The sequence below is a fragment of the Lynx rufus genome, unplaced genomic scaffold, assembly GCF_022079265.1.
Source record: "Lynx rufus isolate CCGP_SWC_20201006 ecotype Redwood Valley unplaced genomic scaffold, mLynRuf1.p SCAF_16, whole genome shotgun sequence".
Taxonomy (NCBI): domain Eukaryota; kingdom Metazoa; phylum Chordata; class Mammalia; order Carnivora; family Felidae; genus Lynx; species Lynx rufus.
The window spans coordinates 13,389,300-13,412,703 of record NW_025814830.1 but is presented as its reverse complement, the minus strand read 5'-3'; the positions used below and the strand labels follow the sequence as shown (position 1 = coordinate 13,412,703).

General features: G+C 38.0%; 1 protein-coding gene across 1 annotated transcript; it reads right to left on the bottom strand.

Moving 5' to 3' along the window:
* Nucleotides 1-940: 940 nt before the first annotated feature.
* Nucleotides 941-21,907, bottom strand: LOC124511174 (zinc finger protein 567). Its single transcript, XM_047078141.1, has 8 exons — nucleotides 21,618-21,907; nucleotides 21,054-21,117; nucleotides 19,970-20,070; nucleotides 17,825-17,898; nucleotides 17,463-17,574; nucleotides 8,285-8,411; nucleotides 7,933-8,019; nucleotides 941-3,408 (listed from the first exon to the last, which is right to left on the bottom strand). The coding sequence occupies exons 5-8, from the start codon at nucleotides 17,487-17,489 to the stop codon at nucleotides 1,688-1,690; spliced, it is 1,962 nt and encodes a 653-aa protein (XP_046934097.1). The 5' UTR covers nucleotides 17,490-17,574; nucleotides 17,825-17,898; nucleotides 19,970-20,070; nucleotides 21,054-21,117; nucleotides 21,618-21,907; the 3' UTR covers nucleotides 941-1,687.
* Nucleotides 21,908-23,404: the final 1,497 nt, after the last annotated feature.

Here is a 23,404-nt window from a genome sequence, read left to right as displayed (position 1 = left end):
GAAACCACAAAACGAAACAAACAAATCCTCTAAATGTAAATAGTTACTAGTAAAGGCTAAATTTCACAAAGTTCTGTCTGGTCAGACAAGGCACTATAATTTTTAGACCCTTTGAAGTCTAAATATTTGTCATGTCTGAATTTCCTCATTACCCACTGTCGTTTTTTGTTTTTCTCTCTCAAATTATCTACAAGCCCTGGACAAGCAGGTTTCCATTTACTATCCACTGGCAATTGCTGTCCCTTTCTGTAAGGCAGAGGGCCCAAATTGGGGGTGGGGGATAAGCTTATTTAAATTTTAAATGCATTTTATTATACACAGTAACAATATATGTAGTAAACATATGTTACAAATAATCAAGGGCCTTCAGTAAAACTGTTCAAGGTGTTGAACTTACTATTTTCATAGAAAAGATGCTATAGACATTAGTGTTTTAGCAGATTTCCAATTCTAAAACATCAATATCTCTCCAGTGATTTTTCCATTGGGAATTGAGACCCACACTTCCTGAGATAAATATATAAAAGGCTTAGTTGTGTGTGTGTGTGTTATTTCACAATTCTGTCTACTGTGACTTATATTCCCAAGTTTTACTCATCTTTGTCATTTCTTAACCTCCCTTTCTCTAGTATGAATTCTATGGTGTTAAATAAGGTGTATGCTATGGCTAAAAGTATTCCTATAATCATGACAACTATAGGATTCGTTCCGATATGAATTCTCTAGCTTTGTGTAATTTAAGCCATAGCGAGTCTTTCTAGATTTGTTACATTCAGATATTCATGACTAACAGTCTTCTTACAATTACAATATTATATGGATTTTTTAAAGTAAAATTCTCTAGTTGAATGACTGCTAAAGACCTTTCTCCACATTGCTTACAATCAGAGCTGTTACTTTCCAAAGTTAATCACCTCATATTAAGAAAGGTCTGAGATGTTTGGCAGTATCTACCATAGCTGAAAAAAACTTACATACACCCTTGGACTGAGTAATTCATCTTACTATAAGATCAACAGAAATATACATACACACATACACAGAATATTTACAGCATTTAGAGCAGTATTTTTATTACAACACAAATTTATAAAAATACAAACATCCATCAAGAGGATAAATAGTGGTATATTCTTAAAATGGAAAAGTATGCACAGTGAAAATGAATACATTACTGCCACATGCAATAATGTATGAATCTTAAAAATGTTGAGACAAGACACAAAATAATTCATGATATATGATAAAACATAAAATTTAGACATGCAAAGACTGCTTCATGATGTTATAAGCCAGAGACATGGTAATCTTTGGGGAAATAACAGTTATTCTTTATTCCAGAGCACAAGGAGAAATATATTTCATACTTTCTTTCTTTTATGGAGACTGATATTATAACCATTTTGTATCTTGCCTCTGCATATATTATGTAAGCACTTTAAAAAAATAATCTAAGTGAACAGAACTTGAAAACTTAAAAAATTAGCTTCATTTCTGATAAAGTTCGATAACAATGATCATATCCATTACATATGCTAGTAAACAGCAGACAGTTCTGTGGTTGGTACTTTAACTACTATTACATTTGTGATTAAAATTACCTTATTAAAATGTTTTAGCATGCTTTTTTTCCTTAAACTAAAGTTTTACAATAACTTGGAAAGGCTTCACAAAGAGATCACATCATTTATTGAATTTCTATGTTTTCTCCCTTGTGAGTTCTCTGATGGACAATGAGGTTTCTCTTATAACTGAAGGACTTACTACACTCATTACAAATATAGGGTTTCTCTCCTGTGTGAGTTCTCTGATGTACAATGAGATTTGTTTTCTGGCGGAAGCACTTCCCACATTCATTACATTTATATGGTTTCTCTCCTGTATGAGTTCTTTGATGATGAATGAGATATGACTTCCTGCTAAAGGCTTTCCCACACTGAGGACATTCGTAGGATTTCTGTCCTGTATGTATCTTTTGATGTACAGTGAGAGTTGCTTTCTGGCGAAAGGACTTCCCACATTCATTACAAATATAGGGTTTCTCTCCTGTATGAATTCTCTGATGCAGATTCAGATTTGTCTTCTGACTGAAGGATTTCCCACATTCATTACATTCATATGGTTTTTCTCCTGTGTGAGTTCTGTGATGATCAATGAGGTATGACTTCATTCTAAAGGCCTTCCCACAGTGAGGACATTCATAGGATTTTTCCCCTGTATGTGTTCTCTGATGTGCCACAAGGGTTGTCTTTTGGCGAAAGGACTTCCCACATTCATTACAAATATAGGGTTTCTCCTCATTATGAGTCTTCTCATGAAGAGCGAGGGTTGTCTTCTGGGAGAATGATTTCCCACATTCATTACAAATATAGGGCTTTTCCCCCGTATGAGTTCTCTGATGTACAGTAAGGTTTGCCTTCTGGTGAAAGGACTTCCCACATTCTTTACAAATATAGGGTTTCTCTCCTGTATGAATTCTCTGATGTAGAGAGAGTGTTGTCTTCTGGCGGAAGGACTTCCCACAGTCATTACACTCATATGGTTTCTCTCCTGTATGAGTTCTCTGATGACGTATGAGGTGTGACTTCAATCTGAAGGCATTCCTACACTGTGGACATTCGTATGATTTTTCCCCTGTATGTGTTCTCTGATGATCAGTGAGGGCTGTCTTTAGGCGGAAGGACTTACCACATTCATTACAAACAAAGGGTTTCTCTCCTGTGTGAGTTCTTTGATGATCAATGAGATATGACTTCCTTCTAAATGAATTTCCACATTGATGGCACTGATAGGGTTTTTCCTCTGTGTGAATTCCCTGGTGCAGAATCAATACTGACTTCCTGCAGAAGGACTTCCCACATTCAGTGCATGTATGTTTTTTTTCAATATTCGTTGTTCTTCTCCTTTTATTATATTCAGATGGGTTTTCCCTTATGTAAGCTCTATTATGTGTAATTAATTCTCCTTTTTTAAGGAAGGCTTTCTCACAGTCATTATATCCAAATGGCTGTGCTGGAGTTTCCACCTTATGATATTGTATAAGTACGTCATTATGACTGACAACCCTGCCACGCTGATTATGGGATTTGACTCCAGGTTGAGCTGTCTCTGGTTTAGTATTGAGAAGTGATTTCCCATATCCATTATACTCACTAAGTCTCTTTCTTGCAGGACTTATATTACTGATGATTAATTCTGAAACATTTTTAAAAATCTTTCCATGAGTATCATATTCAGGAGGTAGATTTTTTGAATTAATAGGGTTTTTGCTTAAAGTAAATGTCTTTTCATATGCATTACTGTTCTCTTTAATCAGTTTTTTGTGGTTGATGAATACAACTGATCTAGAAAACTTATCTTGGTATTCCTTGAATTTCACTAAAAAGTCTTCATCTTTCCAATTTTCTTCTACAAAAGAATATAATAACAATTTGTGAATCTTCACATATTTGCTATGGAAAGAAATTGTACTGGTGTCTAGTATATGAGATCAAAAAAGACCCTGGACAAATTATTCCTTGCCAGGGAAAAGACACAAAGCCTAAAGAAAAACTCTGCCTCGGTGTGGACAAGAATGAAAAATTAAGCAATGAACGCTAGTAACTTTTGCACTTTGTATCAGAACTTCATACAGAAAGTTAAATGAATACACCAAGCAGTGAGAAGACAAAGAATGGTGAAAGAGAGACTGATGTTTGGACAGGTGGATTTGGAAGCAATGAAGTGAACCTTTCAAGGGCAGTAAACTTTAAGTAGGATGGACAAGAAAAATTAGTAGAAAAGCTTATTCAAGAAAAATATTAGAGGAAGGAGTGCTTTTGGAGAACACAGATCAGAGCCTATATTTTTATACATTCAGCTCTAGACTGTGAGGCAAAACATTTCCAGTTATTCCACCACCGCCTACTATGTACCCATCAATGGCTCATTAATCTTTCCAAGTATCAAGTAATTTCCTAGTGTTTAAAAGACAACCCTATAGCCTAGGCTTTAATCCTCCATATAATTGGTTATCATTTTCTCCTGTGAGAAAAGAGCTATGAAGACACTTCCAACAGGAACTTTAAAACTGACTAGGAGTATATTTATTGGTGTATTCATTATTGCTATTACTACCAATCCTTTCAGAATGGTTCAATAACAAAAATCTCATGACCATCAATTGTAACTATTTCTTTTCACAGACTTACTTTTTCAGGTTTAAGGAAAAACTGCCACAAGTCTTTCCTCAATATAGTAACTTTTCTTTTTTTTTTTTTAAAGCTTTATTTATTTTTGAGAGAGAGAGAGAGAGAGAGAGAGACAGAGAGCAGGGGAAGAGCAAAGAGAAAGAGGGAGAGAGAATCCCAAGCAGGCTCCACAATGCCAGCACAGAGCCCAATGTGGGGCTCTATCTCCTGTGAGATCGTGACCTGAGCTGAAATCTAGATTTGGACGTTTAACTGACTGAGCCACCCAGGTGCTCATAACTTTTCTTAACTCCAGTTTTCCACCTGGTGGACAAGATTACATCTCATTCTAAGTGATTAACTTTAACCTTCATTTCTCTTATATTTTATAGCTATATTTGACTTCTGTTATTTTGCAATCATCCACATCTAGTGAAATAATGTTAAATTTAGGTTCAAAAAATCTATTTCTTCCTTCAGTCCATTACTCTCAACACCAACATATAAGGAATTTCTCCTGTAAACAAAACTTTGAATCACTGAGATTCACTTTTCATATTCAAACAAGTTTTCAGGGTTGTCCACCTATCTGACAACTTTCACACATAAAAGTGAGGCCTCATCTTTTTTGCCTTATAAATATCTCACTTACTCCTAATCACATACTTTGCTTATGTTTTTTTAATCAAGTGGCTTGCCTTCCATTCTTATTTCTACTCAGATTATCTTCAAGAAAATGCTATGTTCCATGATGCCAAAAATCCTTCACTTATTTCCCCCTACCACTTTAAGCACTATTTCTTTATAACTTAAAAATGGTTATGGTCTAGGAAATTAATTTTAACAAAATATTTTCACAAGCTTAATCGTGTCTTAAATATTTTGTGAAAGATGCAGATTTTGATAGTAATCCTTTTCTATAGAAAGGAATACTTTATTGATTATCTCCTTTGAACTCTTCTGAGTTTACATTAACACTGTATATCCTACCTAGATAGGTAGTGTTTGGTAGAATCCAGCCAATTCAATGTTTATTTATTTTTGACAGAGAGAGAGAGAGAGAGAGAGAGAGAGAGACAGAGCATGAGCAGGGGAGGGGCAGAGAGAGAGGGAGACACAGAATCCAAAGCAGTCTCCAGGCTCTGAGCTGTCAGCACAGAGCCCAACGCAGGGCTCGAACTCACAGACCATGAGATCATGACCTGAGCTGAAGTCGGACGCTCAACCGACTGAGACACCCAGGTGCCCCAGAATCCAACAATTTCAACCAGAATCTATACAGCCATGGCCTGAGCAGGTACATCTGGAAGGAGCTTACCATACTTTGTGAATGGAGCAAAAGCGTAACTTGCCTGTATAGCTTCAAGTTAATGAGCAACTATGGAATATTTAAAATTTTATATACTATAGCAAAAAAGATACAGAGGATCTTATCTTTGAATTAAAAAAGCCTTAAGCATAAATCACATATAACTGGGTACCAAATTACATAATTATTTTCAAGAGTTGTATGTGTCTGAGTTGGTAAGTAGCATGGGAATTCAGAAAATCTATGTGAAGTGGTTAAGGAATAGTTTATGCAGAAGAAATCTCAAGACTTAAAAGATACATAGTATATGGAAGGGAGAACACAACACAATGAACAGTACAAGCATTATGACAAATTACACATGTGTGGAGAACATTGAGGAGACTATATCAAGTGGAAATTACCAAAAGTTTTCCATAATGGAGAGAAATAAAGTTGAAAAGACCAGATGAGGGCTTATTATAGCAGTCCTTGAATGAAGAATTTCAATTTCATATAATAGGGAACAAGCAATGATATCTCTTGTCAGAAAAGTAACAATATAAATTGAAAGAATTAGGACAAAATTATAGCAAAGCCAAGCTGTAATTATTGTAGTCAAGACATGAAATAAGATAGTTGTTATTTTGTATGAGGTCAGTGAAAAATGAAAATATGGGAAAACGTAAATACATTTCACAGGCTGATAAACATAACACAGATTGTGAAGAGATTCATAAGAGATGATGATAGAGACAGAGAAAGCTGGTATCATGGTGAAAATAAAATATTTGGAAACAGACAGTGGGGAAGAATTTAAAGGGTAGGAAAGTTTGTGATTTTCATTTCTAACATGTTGTCACAAAATAGGTGAAACATCAGAGTGCAGAACCCTTGAAGTACTATAGTGAAGGTGGGAGAAATGCACTGAGTATGTCAGTGTTACAGACCTCTACATAAAACAAAGACCTTCCGTCCTCAGAATGGATGAGATTACCATAATTTAAAGGCAGATCCTTTGAGGTCAAATCAGAGAAATAAGACTGAGAGTCTAGTGAAACAACATACATTTAAAAATATATGTATTGGGGCGCCTGGGTGGCGCAGTCGGTTAAGCGTCCGACTTCAGCCAGGTCACGATCTCGCGGTCCGGGAGTTCGAGCCCCACGTCAGGCTCTGGGCTGATGGCTCAGAGCCTGGAGCCTGTTTCCGATTCTGTGTCTCCCTCTCTCTCTGCCCCTCCCCCGTTCATGCTCTGTCTGTCTCTGTCCCAAAAATAAATAAACGTTGAAAAAAAAAAATTAAAAAAAAAAAAATAAAAATATATGTATCAATGACCATTATGTGCCAGGTATTATCAGGCAGTATGTCCAGTGATTAAGAAAATAGACCAACTTGGAAATAATCACTCAGAGAACCAGGATAAGAATAAGTCAATGCTTGGGGCGCCTGGGTGGCGCAGTCGGTTAAGCGTCCGACTTCAGCCAGGTCACGATCTCGCGGTCCGGGAGTTCGAGCCCCGCGTCGGGCTCTGGGCTGATGGCTCAGAGCCTGGAGCCTGTTTCCGATTCTGTGTCTCCCTCTCTCTCTGCCCCTCCCCCATTCATGCTCTGTCTCTCTCTGTCCCAAAAATAAATAAATGTTGAAAAAAAAAAAATTTAAAAAAGAATAAGTCAATGCTTTACCCAAATGAAGGGTTGATTTCAGGAATGATGATCTGCCATATAAAGTGAACCACAAAAGTTTAATAGAAGAGAATGATAACTGTGGAATTATCAATCTGGGCCAAAGCAAGTAAGTTTTAAAATTAACAGCTATATTTGTGGTGAGAAGGGGATCTTAGACTTAGCACAGAAAACAAACCTGAGGCAATTAAAAGAAAGAAAAAGAAAAAAATGGAAAGCAACTGAGAAGAAAAACATTAAACAAGAATTTTCTCTCTTATAAAAACAGATTTAAGAATGTTCAAGAGACTGTTAAAAACTGAGAACAAACTGAGGGTTGATGAGGGGTGGGAGGGAGGGGCGGGTGGGTGATGGGTATTGAGGAGGGCACCTTTTGGGATGAGCACTGGGTGTTGTATGGAAACCAATTTGTCAATAAACTTCATATATTAAAAAAAAAAAAAAAAGAATGTTCAAAAGAAAATATACAATGTCAAGAAGAGACTGAAGTTAGAAAAAGACACAAAACAAGAAAAAAGATCTAAAAAGAAGGTTTATAATACATTTTGATTAAGAGTGGCAACTATCTTTGATAACATCAAGCAAACTAGAAAAGAATATTATATTGGGAGAGTTGTATTTAAAAGTTTGATTTAAGTTTTGCAGGAATAATAATCATTTCAAAGGTTAGGAGCCTTTAAAAAGACACTCCTACACCAGGTGGCATATTTCGAAGGTGCCACCTACCCCATGACTATTTTAAAATTTATTCTCCATTAGATTTCATCCACCTGAAGAGTCAGAAACTCACCTAAGCAGGTATGACCTGTAAATGATGTCCATGGCTCTTCTCCTCGTTCTAACTTGAGGATCACATCAGGTTTGGTCATGTGACACCCTGACAAAGAAAAATTTGGATTAAGTTGTTTAGGCTTCAATACATTTGAAAAATTAGTAAAGTACATTTTCAATACTGCAAATTAAGATACTTCTTTGTGTAAGAGTAAACTTAACACCTTGCTCTGGGCAAGTACAAAATTATCCTTTCTGCAAACAAAAAAAGAATTCATCAATCTTATCCCTGAAACACAAGATCACACATAATTCAGGCACTTTGAAAGGAAATGCATGCTACTGAAAGTTTCAAAGAGAGTTTTTCTTACCTACAGAGATGAGGTGGCAATAGTTTTCCAACATCACATCCATGTAGAGAGTCTTCTGAGCAGGATCCAGGTGCTGCCACTCCTCCCGAGAGAAGTCAACAGTCACATCTTTGAATGACACTGATGCCTGCAACGGATTGGAACTGTGATCAGAATAAGCTGACTAGATATTGGGGACTACTTTTGATCTGTTCCTTTGGGGCATTCATATCAATGTAAAAAAAGGTAATCATTTTTGTTTTGTAATTTATATTGTAAGGTAAACAAAAGACAGAAGTACCTGCCACTGAATTTATTTAATAATTCATCACACAAATATTTATGTAAAGTCACTTTGTACCCCCAAACTGCATTAGTTTACTGGAGTGCCAAGACATACAAAACACTGTCCCTGCATAGCCTCAAAGCCTTCAAGAAAGTATGTTTAAACATACACCTGCTTGAAGGTGTTACAGGTACTACAAGAGAAGAATGTACAAGATGTGATATATTACAAGGGCAACACAATTGAGGAGGTAAAACTTTTCTCTGTCAAGATTAATGTATTATGCAGAAAAAATATGGTTTAAAAATGCATGGGAGCAACTTCTGGCATCCAAAAATAATAGTCAATTGATCAAGAAAATGATCCCTCAGATAATCATTTATACTTAACATAATATATATGTCTGAACACGACATATAACAACTCATAGATGGAACTGGAAGCAATCAAAGCAAGCAAAAATTGAAGGAGAGCTTAACCTTTCTTATTTATTTATTTATTTATTTATTTATTTATTTATTTATTTATTTTTAACGTTTATTTATTTTTGAGACAGAGCATGAACGGGGGAGGGTCACAGAGAGAGGGAGACACAGAATCTGAAACAGGCTCCAGGCTCTGAGCTGTCAGCACAGAGCCCGACGCGGGGCTCGAACCCACGGACCGTGAGATCATGACCTGAGCCGAAGTCGGACGCTTAACCGACCGAGCCACCCAGGCGCCCCAAGCTTAACCTTTTTTAAAAAAATTGATTTTTTTTTTTTTTTTTTTTTACTTGAGAGAGAGAGGGAGAGCATGGGCTGGGGAAAGGGGCAGAGCCAGAAAGAGAATCCCAAGCACGCTAAATGTTCAGTGTGGAGCCCGACGCAGGGCTTGATCCCACAACCCTGGAATCATGACCTGAGCTGAAATCAAAAGTCGGATGCTTAAACGACTGAGCTACCCAGGTGCCCCAATGGAGCGCTTATCCTTAAAGGATAGCAACCGTGATGGGTAAGAATTGTTCAATCCATGGCTTTTTTGCATGAAGGTACCAGAAACCCCATAGCTGTTAAGGCAGCTGAGCTCGAGATTTAGAAATAAATTCTTGAAGTGAGAGAACTATAGAAAGGATGAGAACCAAAATCTGAGTATAATCACTGCCAGAACACCACATTGATAATTAAACTAAGCAATTGTTGGAGACATCAGGGAGGACTTAGGAAAAAGCAGACAGAAAGATACCAAAAAAGAGTTTTGAAAAATAGAAGTGCATCTAGTGAGATTCTGAGATTTTGGCATTTTTGATTACCAGTATTATACAACCTGATCATAGCACAAGCAGAAGAAAACTGAAGTCTTACTGGATTGAGGTGTCAGAAGTTGCAGCTCACAGAGCAGCAGGAAGTATAAGTAGTGGAACACTGGAAGAAACAGGCCTACTGAAAGTAAGTCCCAAAATCTAAGTATAAACTCTCACCAATTCCTTAACTGAGAGCTAATATATATGAACACAAGGAGAACCTATCTCCCCTCACCTAAGGGGGCCAGGGTCAAAAACAGCAGCTGGAAGCTTAAAGAACTGAGCTGACATATCAGCTGCTTCATACTTGGGGTTGGTGCAGAGTTTAAAGTTCAATTTCAAGCAAGTTAGTTGCTTGCCAGGACAAAAAAACCAATAATCCTCAGAAAAAAGACATAACAGTATCAGATTACTATGTTATTCATGATATCCAGATTTCTAGTAAAAATTACTAAATATGCAAACAAAACAAGGGAGAATATGACTCATATTCAGAAAAAGCCAGTCACAGAAATTAATCCCTAGTGGGTCCCAATGTTGGATTTTGCCAAAAAAAAAAAAAAACCACCAAAAAAAGCTTCAAAGCAGCTGCTCTTAATGTCTTCAAAGAACTAATGGAAAACCTGGGCATAGAAATAGATACAACTAAAAAGTCAATAGAGGAGGGGTGCCTGGGTGGCTCAGTTGGTGAGTGTCCAACTCTTGATTTTTAGCTCAGGTCATGATCTCACAGTCATGGAATCAAGCCCTGTGTCAGGCTCCATGATGAGTGTCCACCCTGCTTGGGCTTCTCTCTCTTCCTCTCTCTGCCCCTCTTGCATTGGCATTCTCTGTCTCTCTCAAAATAAATAAATAAAACATTAAAATAAATAAATAAATAAATAAAAAGTCAAGAGAAGAATGAAAATGAACCATTAACATGTATTTGATTGATACAAAATACAACAGTATATACGAAGAGATGAATAAAAACAGATTAGGAGGAAACTTAAACGCACATTAGTAGGTGCAAGAAGCCCATCAGAAAAGTCCGTATAATTCCAACTATATGACATTCTGGAAAGGCAAAACTCTGGAGACAGTAAAAAAAGAAGGGACAAAAAGGTGTAACCCTAAAAGTTTTAGGGCACTAAAACTATTCTGTATAATACTATAATGGCAGAATGTCATATATTTGCCAAAATCTATTGGACTTTGGAATTATGTATCAATGTAGGTTCATTGTAATGAATGTACACTCTGGTGCAAGATATTGATAATGGAGAAGCTATTAATCATGTATGGGGGCAGACGGTAGTGGAAACTCTACAATTTTGTCATGAACCTAAAACTGCCTTGAAATATAAAGTATATTTAAAAGGATTAAAAACATAGGTTAAGCATTTGGAAAACAAAACAGCAAAATGGCAGCCCTAAATCCATTTACCTCTAATTGTATTAAATATAAATGGACCAAACATTCCAATAAAATGACCAAGATATTAGAATGCATGAAAAAGCAAGATTTAATATAATTCTGAGACATATTTTATTTTTTAAAGTTTATTTATTTATTTTGAGACAGAGAGAGAGAGAGAGCAAGCACATGCACATGTACAACTGGGGAAGGGGCAGAGAGAAAGGGAGAAAAACCCAAGCAGGCTCCACATCCAGCTCAGAGCCTGACACAGGGCTCAATCTTATGAACCATGAGATCATGACCTGAGCTGAAATCAAGAATAGGAAGCTTAACCAACTGAGCCACTCAGGCGCCCCTACAAGAGACATATTTTAAATACCATAGACACAAATAGGCTGAAAGTAAAGGATGGAAAATGACATACAAACACTACACATGGGAAAGTTGAGCAATGTTACTACTGCAGACAAAGAGAGGCATTTTATATTGATGAAAAAGTAAATACACCAGGAAACTAGAACAATTACAAATGTATATATATTTAAATAACAAGAGTTTCAAAAAACATAAAGCAAAAATTGACAAAAGTAAAATGAGACTTAAAAAAGTCCAAAACCATAGTTGATGTAAATGTTTGTCAGTAAAAAGGGGAGGAAAATCTGGACAGATTTATACCCAACATGGGGCTCCAATTTACAACCCTGAGATCAAGAATCACATACTCCAGTGACTGAGTCAGTAAGGTGCCCCTGTAGAGCACCATTAATAATCTTCCAACACTGTCATTTAGAACCTGTTTAGACATGTTAGGTGTTTTACATTTCCAGGTTAATTTTAGAATCAACTTATCAATCTTTATAAAACAACTTACTTAGATTTTGATTGAGTTTTGAAAGACTTTATAAATTGGTTGGAGATAACAGATATGTTAACAGTAGTAGGTCTTCCAATCCATGGACCTTATGTATGCTTATTTAGGTCTTCTTAAATTTCTCTCAGCAGTGTTTTGTAGTTTTCAGTGTACAGGTCTTGTAAATGTTTTGTTAATTTTATTCTTTAAACTCATTTTCAATTTTTTGTTGTTAGTATATAAAAATAGAATTGATTTTTGTATTTTGATATAAGTGACCTTGCTGAATTCACTTTTTATTTCTAGTACTTTTTTTTTGTAAATTCCTTAATACTTCCTACATAACCTGGTCATATTATCTGCAAATACAGTTTACCTTCTCCCTTTCTAGTCTATATGCCTTATATTTCTTTTTCATTCTTTACGCATCATCTACAGTGTTGACAGAAGCGTTAAAGTAGACATCCTTGTCTTGCTCCTGATCTTAGGAGGGAAAACAGTCATTCACCATTAAGTATGATGTTAGCCATAAATTTCATTAATTTTATGAAAATTTTCTTTTTGGTTATTCTTTGACCCAAAATTGATTACTCAGAAGTAGTATATTGTTGGGGCGTCCAACTTCGGCTGAGGTCATGAGCTAGCGGCTTGTGGTTTGAGCCCTATGTTGGGCTCTGTGCTGACAGCTCAGAGCCTGGAGCCTGCTTCAGATTCTGTCTCCCTCTCTCCCTACCCCTTCCCCACTCACACTCTCTCCAAAATAAATAAACATTTTTTTAAAAATTAGCATATTGTTTAATTTCCAAACATTTGGGCCTAGTCTAGGTATGTTATTTTTATTGACATCTAATTTAATTCAATTGTGGTTAGAGAAGATGCTCCATATGATTTCTTTTTATTGAGATTTGCATATATTCTTAGTGTATAGCATATTTGCTCTGGAAAAACATGTGTTGTGAGATTACAAAAAGTGATGCTCTACAGGGGTACCACTCAGTCAGTGGAGCATGTGATTCTTGATCTTGGGGTTGTTAGTTGGAGCTCCACATTGGGCGTAGAGGTTACTTAAAAGTAAAAAAATTTTAAAAAGGACAAACTATATACTATCTACAAGAGGCTCACTATAAATATGAAAACATAGGAAGGTTAAAGTAAAAGGATGGAGGGGTACCTGGGTGGCTTAGTCAATTAAGCGTCCAACTTTTGGTTTGGGCTCAGGTCATGATCTCACAATTTGTGAGTTTGAGCCCTACATCGGCCTCTATGCTGACCCTGTGGAGTCTGCTTGATATTCTCTCCTCCATTCTCTCTGCCTCTACCCCACTTGCTCTCTCTCTCTCTCTCTCTCTCTCAAAATAAGTAAACTTAAAAAATTTTAAAAAGGATGGAAAACATGTATACCGTGTAAATACTAATCATAAGAAAGCTAAATTGGCTATAATATCAAACAATACAAATTTCAGCACAAAGAATATTATCAGGGATTAAATAAGGCATTTCAAAATAACAGAGGGGATCAATTCATGAGAGAATGTAACAATTCTAAATGTGAATGCACCTAAAAACAGAACTTAAAAATACATTAAGTAAAAACTGATAGAAAAGGAAAAACAGACAAAACCAAAATTGTAACTGAAGATTTCAACTTTCTTCTCTCAGTGATTGCTACACAAATAGACTGAAAATCAACAAGGATACAGAAGTTTTGGGGCACCTGGGTGGTTCAGTCAGTTAAAAGTCTGACTTCAGCTCAGGTCATGATCTCACTGCTTGTGGGTTCAATCTCTGCATTGGGCTCTGGGTGACAGCTCAGCGCCTAGAGACTGCATCTGATTCTGTGTCTCCTTCTCTCTGCTACTTCCCTACTCATGCTGTCCCTCTCTCTCAAAACTAGAAAATGACTTAATTAAACCCAAGTATTGAGAAAAAAAAAAGGAAACAAAAAAGATGTGAAGAAAGAGGAAACAGAAAAACAATGGAGTAAACCAATGAAACCCAAAGCTGGTACTTTGAAATGACAAATGAAATTGGTAAAACTCTAGGCAACTGACCAAGGAAAAGAATAAGACACAAATTATCAACAGCAGAAATGAAAGAGGGGCATTGCTACAGATTACACAAATATCAAAAGGATAAAAAGAGTATATTTTTGATAACTTTGTCAATAAATTTGACAAATTCCTTGAAAGATACAAACTATAAAAGCTCACTGAAGAAAACACCCTGATAACCTGAATATCCCTAATTCTACCAAGGAAATTGAGCTGCTAGTTAAACCCGTTCCCACAAAAAAATCTCCAGGTTAACATGGCTTCACTGGTGAATTCTTCTTTTTTAAAATATATTATTATTATTACTTATTCATTTTCAAGTTAGTTAACATACAGTGTAGTTATGTAGTGGCTTCAGGAGTAGAACCCAGGTATTCATCTCTTATATGACACTCAGTGCTCATCTCAATAAGTGTCCTCCTTAATGCCCATCATCCATTTAATCCATTTCCCCACCCACCTCCCCTCCAGCAACTCTCAGATTGTTCTCTGTATTTAAGAGTCTTTTATGGTTTCCCTCCCTCTGTTTTTATTTATTAAAAAAAATTTTTTTTAATGTTTTATTTTTGAGAGAGAGAGAGACAGAGCATGAGCAGGGGAGGGGCAGAGAGAGAGGGAGACAGAATCTGGCCTGTCAGCACAGAGCCCGATATGGGACTCAAACTCACACACCACGAGATGATGACATGAGCCAAAGTTGGACACTTAACCCACTGAGCTACCTGGATGCCCCTCTGTTTTTATTTTTTAATTTTTAAAGATTTATTCACTGGTGATTTCTAACAAACACTTTAAGAAGAAATAGTACCAATTGACACAAATTCTTTTAGAAAATAAGAGCGTATACTTCCCAACTTATTTTAAAAGAATTATCCTGATATGAAAACTAAACAAAGGTATTACAAGAAAAAATATAGACCAAATTCTTTATGAACCACAAACAACTCCTTAACGATGTACTATATTAGCAAATTCATCAAACATTACATAAGTGGGATTTATCCTAGAGCTAGAGCTTCTAAGTTGGCTGAACACTTCAAAATCAATATAATTCATGGTGTTAATAGAAAAAAGAGAAGGGGCACCTGAGTGGTTCAGTCGGTTAAGTGTCCAACTTTGGCTCAGGTCATGAGCTCATGGTTTGTGAGTTTAAGCCCCGCATTGGGCTCTGTGCTGTCAGCTCAGAGCCTGGAGCCTGCTTCGGATTCTCTCCGCCCACCCTGCTCCTATGCTCTCTCTCTCTCTCAAAAAAAAATAAACACTAAAAGAGAGAGAGAGAGAGAGGAAAGCCAAATAATGGGGAATAACCAATAGATGAAGAAAAACTTTTGAAAAAATTCAGCACCCTCTCATGATAAAAACTATCAGCAAACTGGAACTTCTTTAACCTGATAAATCAATGCAAAATCTATAGCTAATATCATACTTAATAGTGAAACTCTGAATCCCTTTCCCCTAAGGCAGGAACAAGGCACAAATGTCTGTTCTCACCATTTCTATTCAACATTATACTGAAGGTTCCAGACAATGCAGTAGATGCACAGTTTGAAAAGCAAGAAGGCAAGCAGTCATTATTTACATATGACATGCTTATCTATGTAGAAAATCCTAAAAAATACAAAAAATTACTAGAATAAGTGACTTTAGAAAGATTGCAGATCAATATACAAAAATCAATTGTGTTTTCATATATTAGCGGTGAACAGTGAAAATTTGAAATAAAAATGAATAGCATTTACAATAGCATAAAAAAAAATACCCAGGGATTAATATAACAAAACGTGTAAGACTGTACACTGAAAACAACAAAACATTACTGAGAGAATTTAAAGATCTTAAATAAAAGGAGATGTACATCATGTTCGTGAATTGGAAAACCATTATTATCATTGATTACTATTATTGAATTTAAACTGTTAATATTTTAACATCTTCCACTCCCCTAAAGGGCTATCTTTATACATTCTTCTAATGTGCTTTAGTTCTGATGCTATAAAAAGTATAAGGTTAACAGTCACCGATTAATGTTATAAGTATAGAGTTTCTGTCTGGGATGATGAAAAAGTTCTAGAAATACATAGTGGTACTGGTTACACAACGCTGAATGTATTTCATGGGGCTAAACTATACACTCAACAATGGCTAAAATGGTGAAATTTTACACTACGTATATTTTACTACACACACACACACATACACACACACACACACACACACACACACAAAGTTAAACAGAAAAGCATAAGAAACACAAAGATCCATAAGTGAGCAGTGGGGTGAGCACTTGGAGGACTGGAAAAGGAGCAAAGGTGTTATATGGGAAAACAAGTGACCAGGATATGAGAGAGGCACTCAAAATAAAGATATCAAGGGAGATGAAGGCAACTGTGGTATAAGGAATAAAATCACCACTAAATTGCGTAGTGGAAGAGAGACATTTATTTAACTCAAGCTAGCTATATTATATTAGCAGGTGGGTATGGGACTGGGGCCAAAAGCAGATAGAAAACAAAACAAAAAAGAACACGATGGGCAGGAGATAATGAGATAAATCTTGGGCATGTGCCTGAAGTATCTGCGGAATATGCAGGTGGTGATTTTTAGTTGGAGATTGGATATGGTTTTGACACTCAGAACAGAGGTTTAGGTTTACAATTATGTGAGCATTAGAATAACGGTGGTAGACTGTGAATAGGAACAGGGAAATGAAAAAAGAAGAGAACCAATAAAGAATCTGGAGTACAGGGGCGCCTGGGTGGCTCAGTTGGTTTAAGTGTCCGACTTCGGCTTAGGTCATGATCTCACTGTTTGTGGGTTCGAGCCCCATCAGGCTCTGCGCTGACAGCTCAGAGCCTGGAGCCCACTTCAGATTTTGTGTGTGTGTGTGTGTCTCTCTCTGCCCTTTGCACTCTCTCTCTCAAAAATAAATAAACATAAAAAAATTATAATAATAAAAGAATCTGGAGCACAGTAGTATTTAAGAGGTCCAGATATAAAGATGACATTTCTGAAAGAACCAAGAGATAACAACATCTTTGAAACCAAGGGCAGGATATTTCAAGAGTTATACTTGTAATTCAGTATGGTGATCCAAGCATATATATTTACTTCCCCTGCATCCAAAAATAAAATTAGAGAAGTTTAAAAATAGGAACACCATTAGCATAATGGGGGAGTGTTATTGGCAGGCCATGGATTTTTAGGAATTGTTAGCAGCTGTGGGCAAACTGGAGGATCAGACAGGAGAAAAGCAAGATTCTCTGTTCTTTGTACAATTTGCGAAGCATAACTCTTTCCTTAAAGCCTCAAGACAATAGTCCTTGCTACTTACTAAAAGCAACATCAATTCCATCTCCATCTTGACTGTTTTTATTTAAACAAGCAAAGTTCATGCAGTAATATATTCTCATTTGAGGAAATGCATTTTTGTCCCAGCTCTGCTTCTGGGAGAAGACAAAGAAAGATGTTTAATGATAAACCCACTTAATGTGTGAAAATTAGTTAAAATTAGAAGGAGCATTTGTGGAAGGAAAAGGCTTATCTGGCCAATATGGAAAGAAATGGGGACACTTTCCTGAAGGGGAAGATAGGCAGGAGGATTTGGTACAAGAAAGGCAAATGCTCAAATATCCTTAAAAAAAAATAAAAAAAATAAAGATTATTTTGGAAAAGAGAGAGGAACCATCACCTCACCTGAGCCATGGTTTTGAGATTTGCAAGAGGTGACCAGTCTTCCTTTGGGTTCCTCTTTGGAAAAGAGGCAGTTCCTAAGAAGGCAAAGCCAAGATGAAAAGAAGCCAAAATGACACTATACACGACTTATAGCTCTCTTATGACTTGTCTCAATTGAAATCGCCTCCATTTCCCTTGCTTTGGCCTTTGACCACTCTGCACATTCCACATAATTTACAGGAAGGAGAATAAGCTAGACAAATCTTTTTTTATCCCAAAATCCAGAGATAGAGGCTCTTGGGCAAGAGGTTAGATTTTGGGCAAGTTCCCCTCCTTTCTAGCACTAATTTTTCTCTCTTAGCAGCCTACCTTCAAGCTGCTCTCCAGAAGGCTCTACCATTTACACTATCACCAGCAATATATGAGAATATACTGATACACCTTGATAAATGCTACCGATACCAACTTCTTGATGTATGCCAATACCTCGATAAATGCTACTGATACCAACTTCTTGATGCATGCCTATCTAATAGGTAGAAATTGTGGTTCTGGGTTTTATTTTTCCCATTATAAGAGAAAATAAGCTTCTTTTCATAAGTTTAAAAAACACCCTTAGTTTCTCATCTGTTAATGGTCTCTTATAATTCTTTCACTTTTCTATTAGATTTTTATTTTCTAGATTGGTTATTAGATTTTTTCTTAAAGGAAGGAAGTACTGTATTCACTTCAAATAATTTATAGTTTCTCATATGACTTTGTTTTTGCCATGCAAAAATAACTTATAGCAGGGGTGCCTGGGTGGCTCAGTCGGCTAAGCGTCCAACTATTGATCTCAGCTCGGGTCTTGATCTCACGGTCATGAGTTCAAGCCCTGCACTGAGCTCTGCAATGGGCATGAAGCCTACTTAAATACAAAAAAACCCCAAAAAACCCAAAAACTTTCAACAGATTATTGGCCATTGGTTTAATACTGTCAGGTGTTCAATAATCTACTGTTTCCTCCACTCATCAAAACTGCCATCTTTATTCCTTCTTGGCCTTTTGGCTAAGATCAAGTATAACCATATACCTTACTTCCTTTATATATCTGAGTAGATCTGGATTTTATATTTAGTTTTACTGATCTGTTCATTTAATTGCAAAGATGACTCGGCAGTTATTAGTTTTAAAACATATTTTAGTATCAGGTAGAGCTACTTCCCCCTTCATTATTTTCTTTCAGAATTTTTGGCTTATTCATATTCTCATAAGAACTTTCGTTCTTAGAAATTTCTCGTAGAAAATTCAAAATTTTTACTGAAAATTTAATGGAATTGCATGAAATGTTAGGGAGTTTTGACACTTTGTCACATGTCTTCCTGTTCTTTTATTCAAGTCTTATTTTTTGAGTCCCTTAGAAACATTAAAAGAATTCTTTTACTTATACATTATGAAATTCTTTGTATCTCATATTTTTGATGACCATTGGTCATTTTCCATAGTTTTCTGATACATATATACACACATAAGCACGCATATATAAATGAAGCTTATTAATTTGTCAATGATTTTTCCAACAAACCTCTGAATTTTCTAATTGTTGTCACTGTTTATAACAGCATGGTAACTTATAAATTTTTCTCTCAGTCTCAGCAGATGTTCCAAAGATGGTGAGGAAAGCAAGCTTCTAAGTGTCCCTCATTCTAAAATAAAGTCTTATAAAAAACATAAAGTTTTGCTACCATTAATTTAACTCCTACTTTGCCTAAGAGAGTAAACTATTTTTTAGGACATAGTTTTCCAGGCGAAGAAAAGTGGGTGCTTTCTTATAAGAAACAAGGGCCCCTCAGATGCTGATGTCACTGGGAAACAAAGTGGTAAAGAGAGTTTTGGGGAAAAATGTACATATTTCAGGATTTGAGAGGGCAAAGTGACTAAGGGGCTAATTCTCACCTGAGCTCTAGATGGGCAACCCATGGATGGAGCCTGCCTGGAATGGCTTGGATTCTCTTGTCCAAGAGGACTCACTGGAGAGACAACAAGACCCACCAGAGCAGGTGGCCAACTGCATGCCCAGAGGAAACATTGAGAAGACAGCTGGAGAAGTGGCTGTACCCATAAGAAGGGAAGTGTATCTGGAAGTTCCCAGCAGTGGGTTCTCTCAGAAGGTAAGAGATGACTTACAATAAATTATAATGGTACCAATCATGTTAGCCTCTTCTTGTCCCTAACTTCTTGTCTCTTGTTTTCCAGCTCCCAATCCATTCCAGCCAGAGACTACCCACCTAGAGGAAGTAGAGACAAAATAGAGGTTGAAGAATTAGAGAAGAAGCTGATCATGTACCCTTTTCCCAGGCAGGCTTCCAGTAGGAGGGAGGGTTTTTATTTAAAACAAGTTTGAAGTATTGGTGTCTATAGTGAATGTTTTTTAAAATATTCATTTGTTTATTTTTTGAGAAGGAAAGAGAGAGCAAGCCAGGAAGGGGCAGAGAGAGAGGGAGAGAGAAATCTTAACCAGGATCTGCACTGTCAGCAGAGAGCCCGAGGTGGAGCTCGAACCCACAAACTGTGAGATCGTGAACTGCACTGAAACCAAGAATCGGATGCTCAACCAACTGAGCCACCTAGGCGCCCCTATAGTGAATATTTTATTTAACTAGTTAAATAGTTACTATGAGACTGGTCTTGTATTTAAATGTTCAACAGATTCAGTCTTCAGAACGAGCAAAGAAATTACTCAATCTGTCTCGCAATGCATCCAGTAGTAGCAGGGAAAAAAAGGGATTCACCCAAATAGAAACTTTGAGTGGCAGTTAGGGGAGAAATTTTTTGTGTCTTGCCCAATTTTTTATGGTGTCCTACTCATTCCAACATACCAATCATTAGTCAGTGTGGGGTTTCCCAATATACAATCCTACCATCTGAAAATTATTTTTATTTTACTTCCTCCTCTCCATCAAAAAAAATCTCTATTTCACTTATCCAGTTGCCATAGAGTGAAATCTATAAGCATATAAAATGCCAGTATTCAGATAATCGAAACAATACATATTTAACTGGTCATGCATCCAATTTCTCAAGCGCTCCATCTCAGTCACATAATAACATTCACGAATTACTGCGGATTGTACACACAAGATACTTTAAAAATTAGACAAAGACGCAGTTATATTACCCACGACACAATCACAATCCCATAGGCACATCACAGGCATAATCTCACCGAGCCCATAACATACTTCACACAAAATAGCAAAATTTTACTCACAAAAACCCCTTACTATCGTCTCTCCAAAGTCGCATGCAGTCTCAAAAACAAATCAACTCGCATCCTATTTGAAAAATTAGACAAACATAGAGACCTTATCACTTTCCAAACAACTGGTTCCACAACGTCACACGGAGTAACACATGCCCAAACTGCACAAGAACGGGCACAAAAAGCTACACGAACTGAATGCCCGTGTGTGCCAGGCCGCACTCCGAAAGCTGGGGTTTCCTCACGGTGCGGGGTGGGGGTGGGGGACAAAATTCCTGCCCTCCCCAAGCTCACACCAACTCGGGCTTCCAGTTCCCTCTTCGGCGCTGTCCAGCCTGGACTACCGGTTCCCTCTAGGACGCTCCCTGGCCCGGGCTCCCTTTCCCTTCTCGGCGTTCCCGGCCCTGGCTCCTTCTGCTTAGGTTCTCGCCTCCCTCCCGTTCTCTCTAGGGCCCAGAACTCTTGCCTTCTTCCCCGGCCTTCCTGGCCAGGTTCCCGCCTCCCTCCTCTGCATTCCCCCCAGGTCCCGCCATCACCCGCCTCCACCGCCTCCGTAGGACCCACCAGCCTCACCTTCGACCACTGGCCAGCGGTCTGCGCCTGCGTACTCCCGCGCGAGCTGTACCTCCCAAGTGTCTCTGCGGCTCAGTCTTTGAAGCCGCAGCCTCCTTGCGCGCGCTCGACATCCGGGCTTTTCCAGCCTTGAACTACATTTCCCAAAGCCCCTGTGCAGCTTTTGAAAAGAACTTTGAGCCCTGGGTCCTCTCTGGTTACCCCTCAAAGTCTTCGCGCTCCGAGTGGCCGCCGGAGTCTGGGCGTGGCGGGCGCGCCCAGTGAGGAAGCCCCGAGCCCCCAAGGTGCAGACAGGGCGCGTTGAGCCTGGAGCTCAGGCCTGTGTATGGCTGTTTGCGTGTGAGCGTTTGTGGCGGTGACGAAGACGAATGAGAGTGTGGGCGGTGCTGAGGCCGTGACAGGTGTGTGATTGTGCGTGTACGTCCCAACGCGGATGCGGAACGTTTGGGGTGACTGGTCAGCTGTAGTGTTAGGCACGTGACACTGTGGGGTTTGAGACCGCCCATCATAAGACAGTGCTGTTACCTAATGTGATGGGAGAAGCTTTTAATGCTTTGACTGGTACGAGTTCGGTTGTGTGATGGGATAGAGCTTCATTTCTTCAGTTCTGGGTTTAACGTCGGGACTGAGGGGTCTTTTGAAGACCTTTTTGAGAGTATATCTGCGCCTGTGAAGACTGCGATGCCTGTATTAACTTGAGTCGCCCTTACACTAAAGCATGGTCTCAGTTGCCTTCGTCAGGGCACCGCCTCCCTCCCCTCCTCCCCCAACGTCCAGTGCCTAGCTTCCTGCTTAACATAGTGGGGTATCAGTAAAGTGAGTGTTGCCCATCTAGGGGCCAATTTTAGGTTCCAACCTTTTTTAGGATCTGTATTCCTGGGTTCCCTGCTGCTTCTTTTTTTTTTTTTTCTCTTGCTTTACAGCCATGGACCCCAGCTGCAGAGAGATGGTCACCAAAGGGAGTCCATATTTGAGTGGTAGTATAAAGTTACATGCAAGCAAAAAAGCACAAACCAGTTTTTGGAATGAAATTTTAGAATTGGAAGAGTCCTTTAGGCAGAGTTTGGAGAGCCTGGGAGTGCCATTCCTTCCTTAGAGGATCTCCCTTGGGAGCTGAGGTCAAGTTACATGTTTTAGAACCACATTATTCCCAGAGCTGTCTCCCCAGGAAACTTGCTGTGAACTTGGAAAGTTTTCAGCCCTGGATATCAGTGACCCTGGCTTTTCCCTTTGATACTAAAAAGGATTAGCAGTACTCCCCATCTCCCTTTTACTTCTGTCCAGTATGTGTGTGACAGATGGTGAGAGATTGTGTGGTGTTGAAGAATTTCTTCCAATTTAGCTAGTCTGTGCTCCAAGAAAGGTCTGGTGTCTAATGATTCCTACCCTTCCCATGCCCCTTCCCTTTCCCTACAGTGCTGTTCACTGAGAGAAGAGCTCTGAATAAAGGAAAACATTACTGGGCATATCTGAAACCAAGCTTAAGGTCAGGGATTTTGTTCTCCTTGTTCTCTTTTTGTTTTTCAGAAAAGGGAGTAATTGTTCTGAAATGGTTAAGTTACTAGTAGGCAGGGCCTTTTGATGGACTTTGGCAAAAAGCCTGTGGTGGAAGTGACATTGTAAGATTTGTGAGACAAAACCTTTAGGAGGTCCGCTCTTTTCCTCTTCCTGCCCTGAGGCCACCTTTTACTGAAGGTTATGACTAGCTTGCTTGAAGATAGAAGATCACCTGGAGACAGAGGCCCAGCTGACAGCAACAGCTACCAGATATTTCAGAGACCATCTTG

Bases quoted from the DNA above. Each gene is read 5' to 3' on its own strand.
- LOC124511174 (XM_047078141.1), bottom strand. From the start codon at position 17,489: ATGGAGATGGAATTGATGTTGCTTTTA. The intron at 8,412-17,462 runs GTAAGTAGCAAG...AATCCGTTGCAG, and splicing joins TGGAATTGATGTTGCTTTTA to GCATCAGTGTCATTCAAAGA. The intron at 3,409-7,932 runs GTGAGTTTCTGA...ATTCTTTTGTAG, and splicing joins TACAGGTCATACCTGCTTAG to AAGAAAATTGGAAAGATGAA.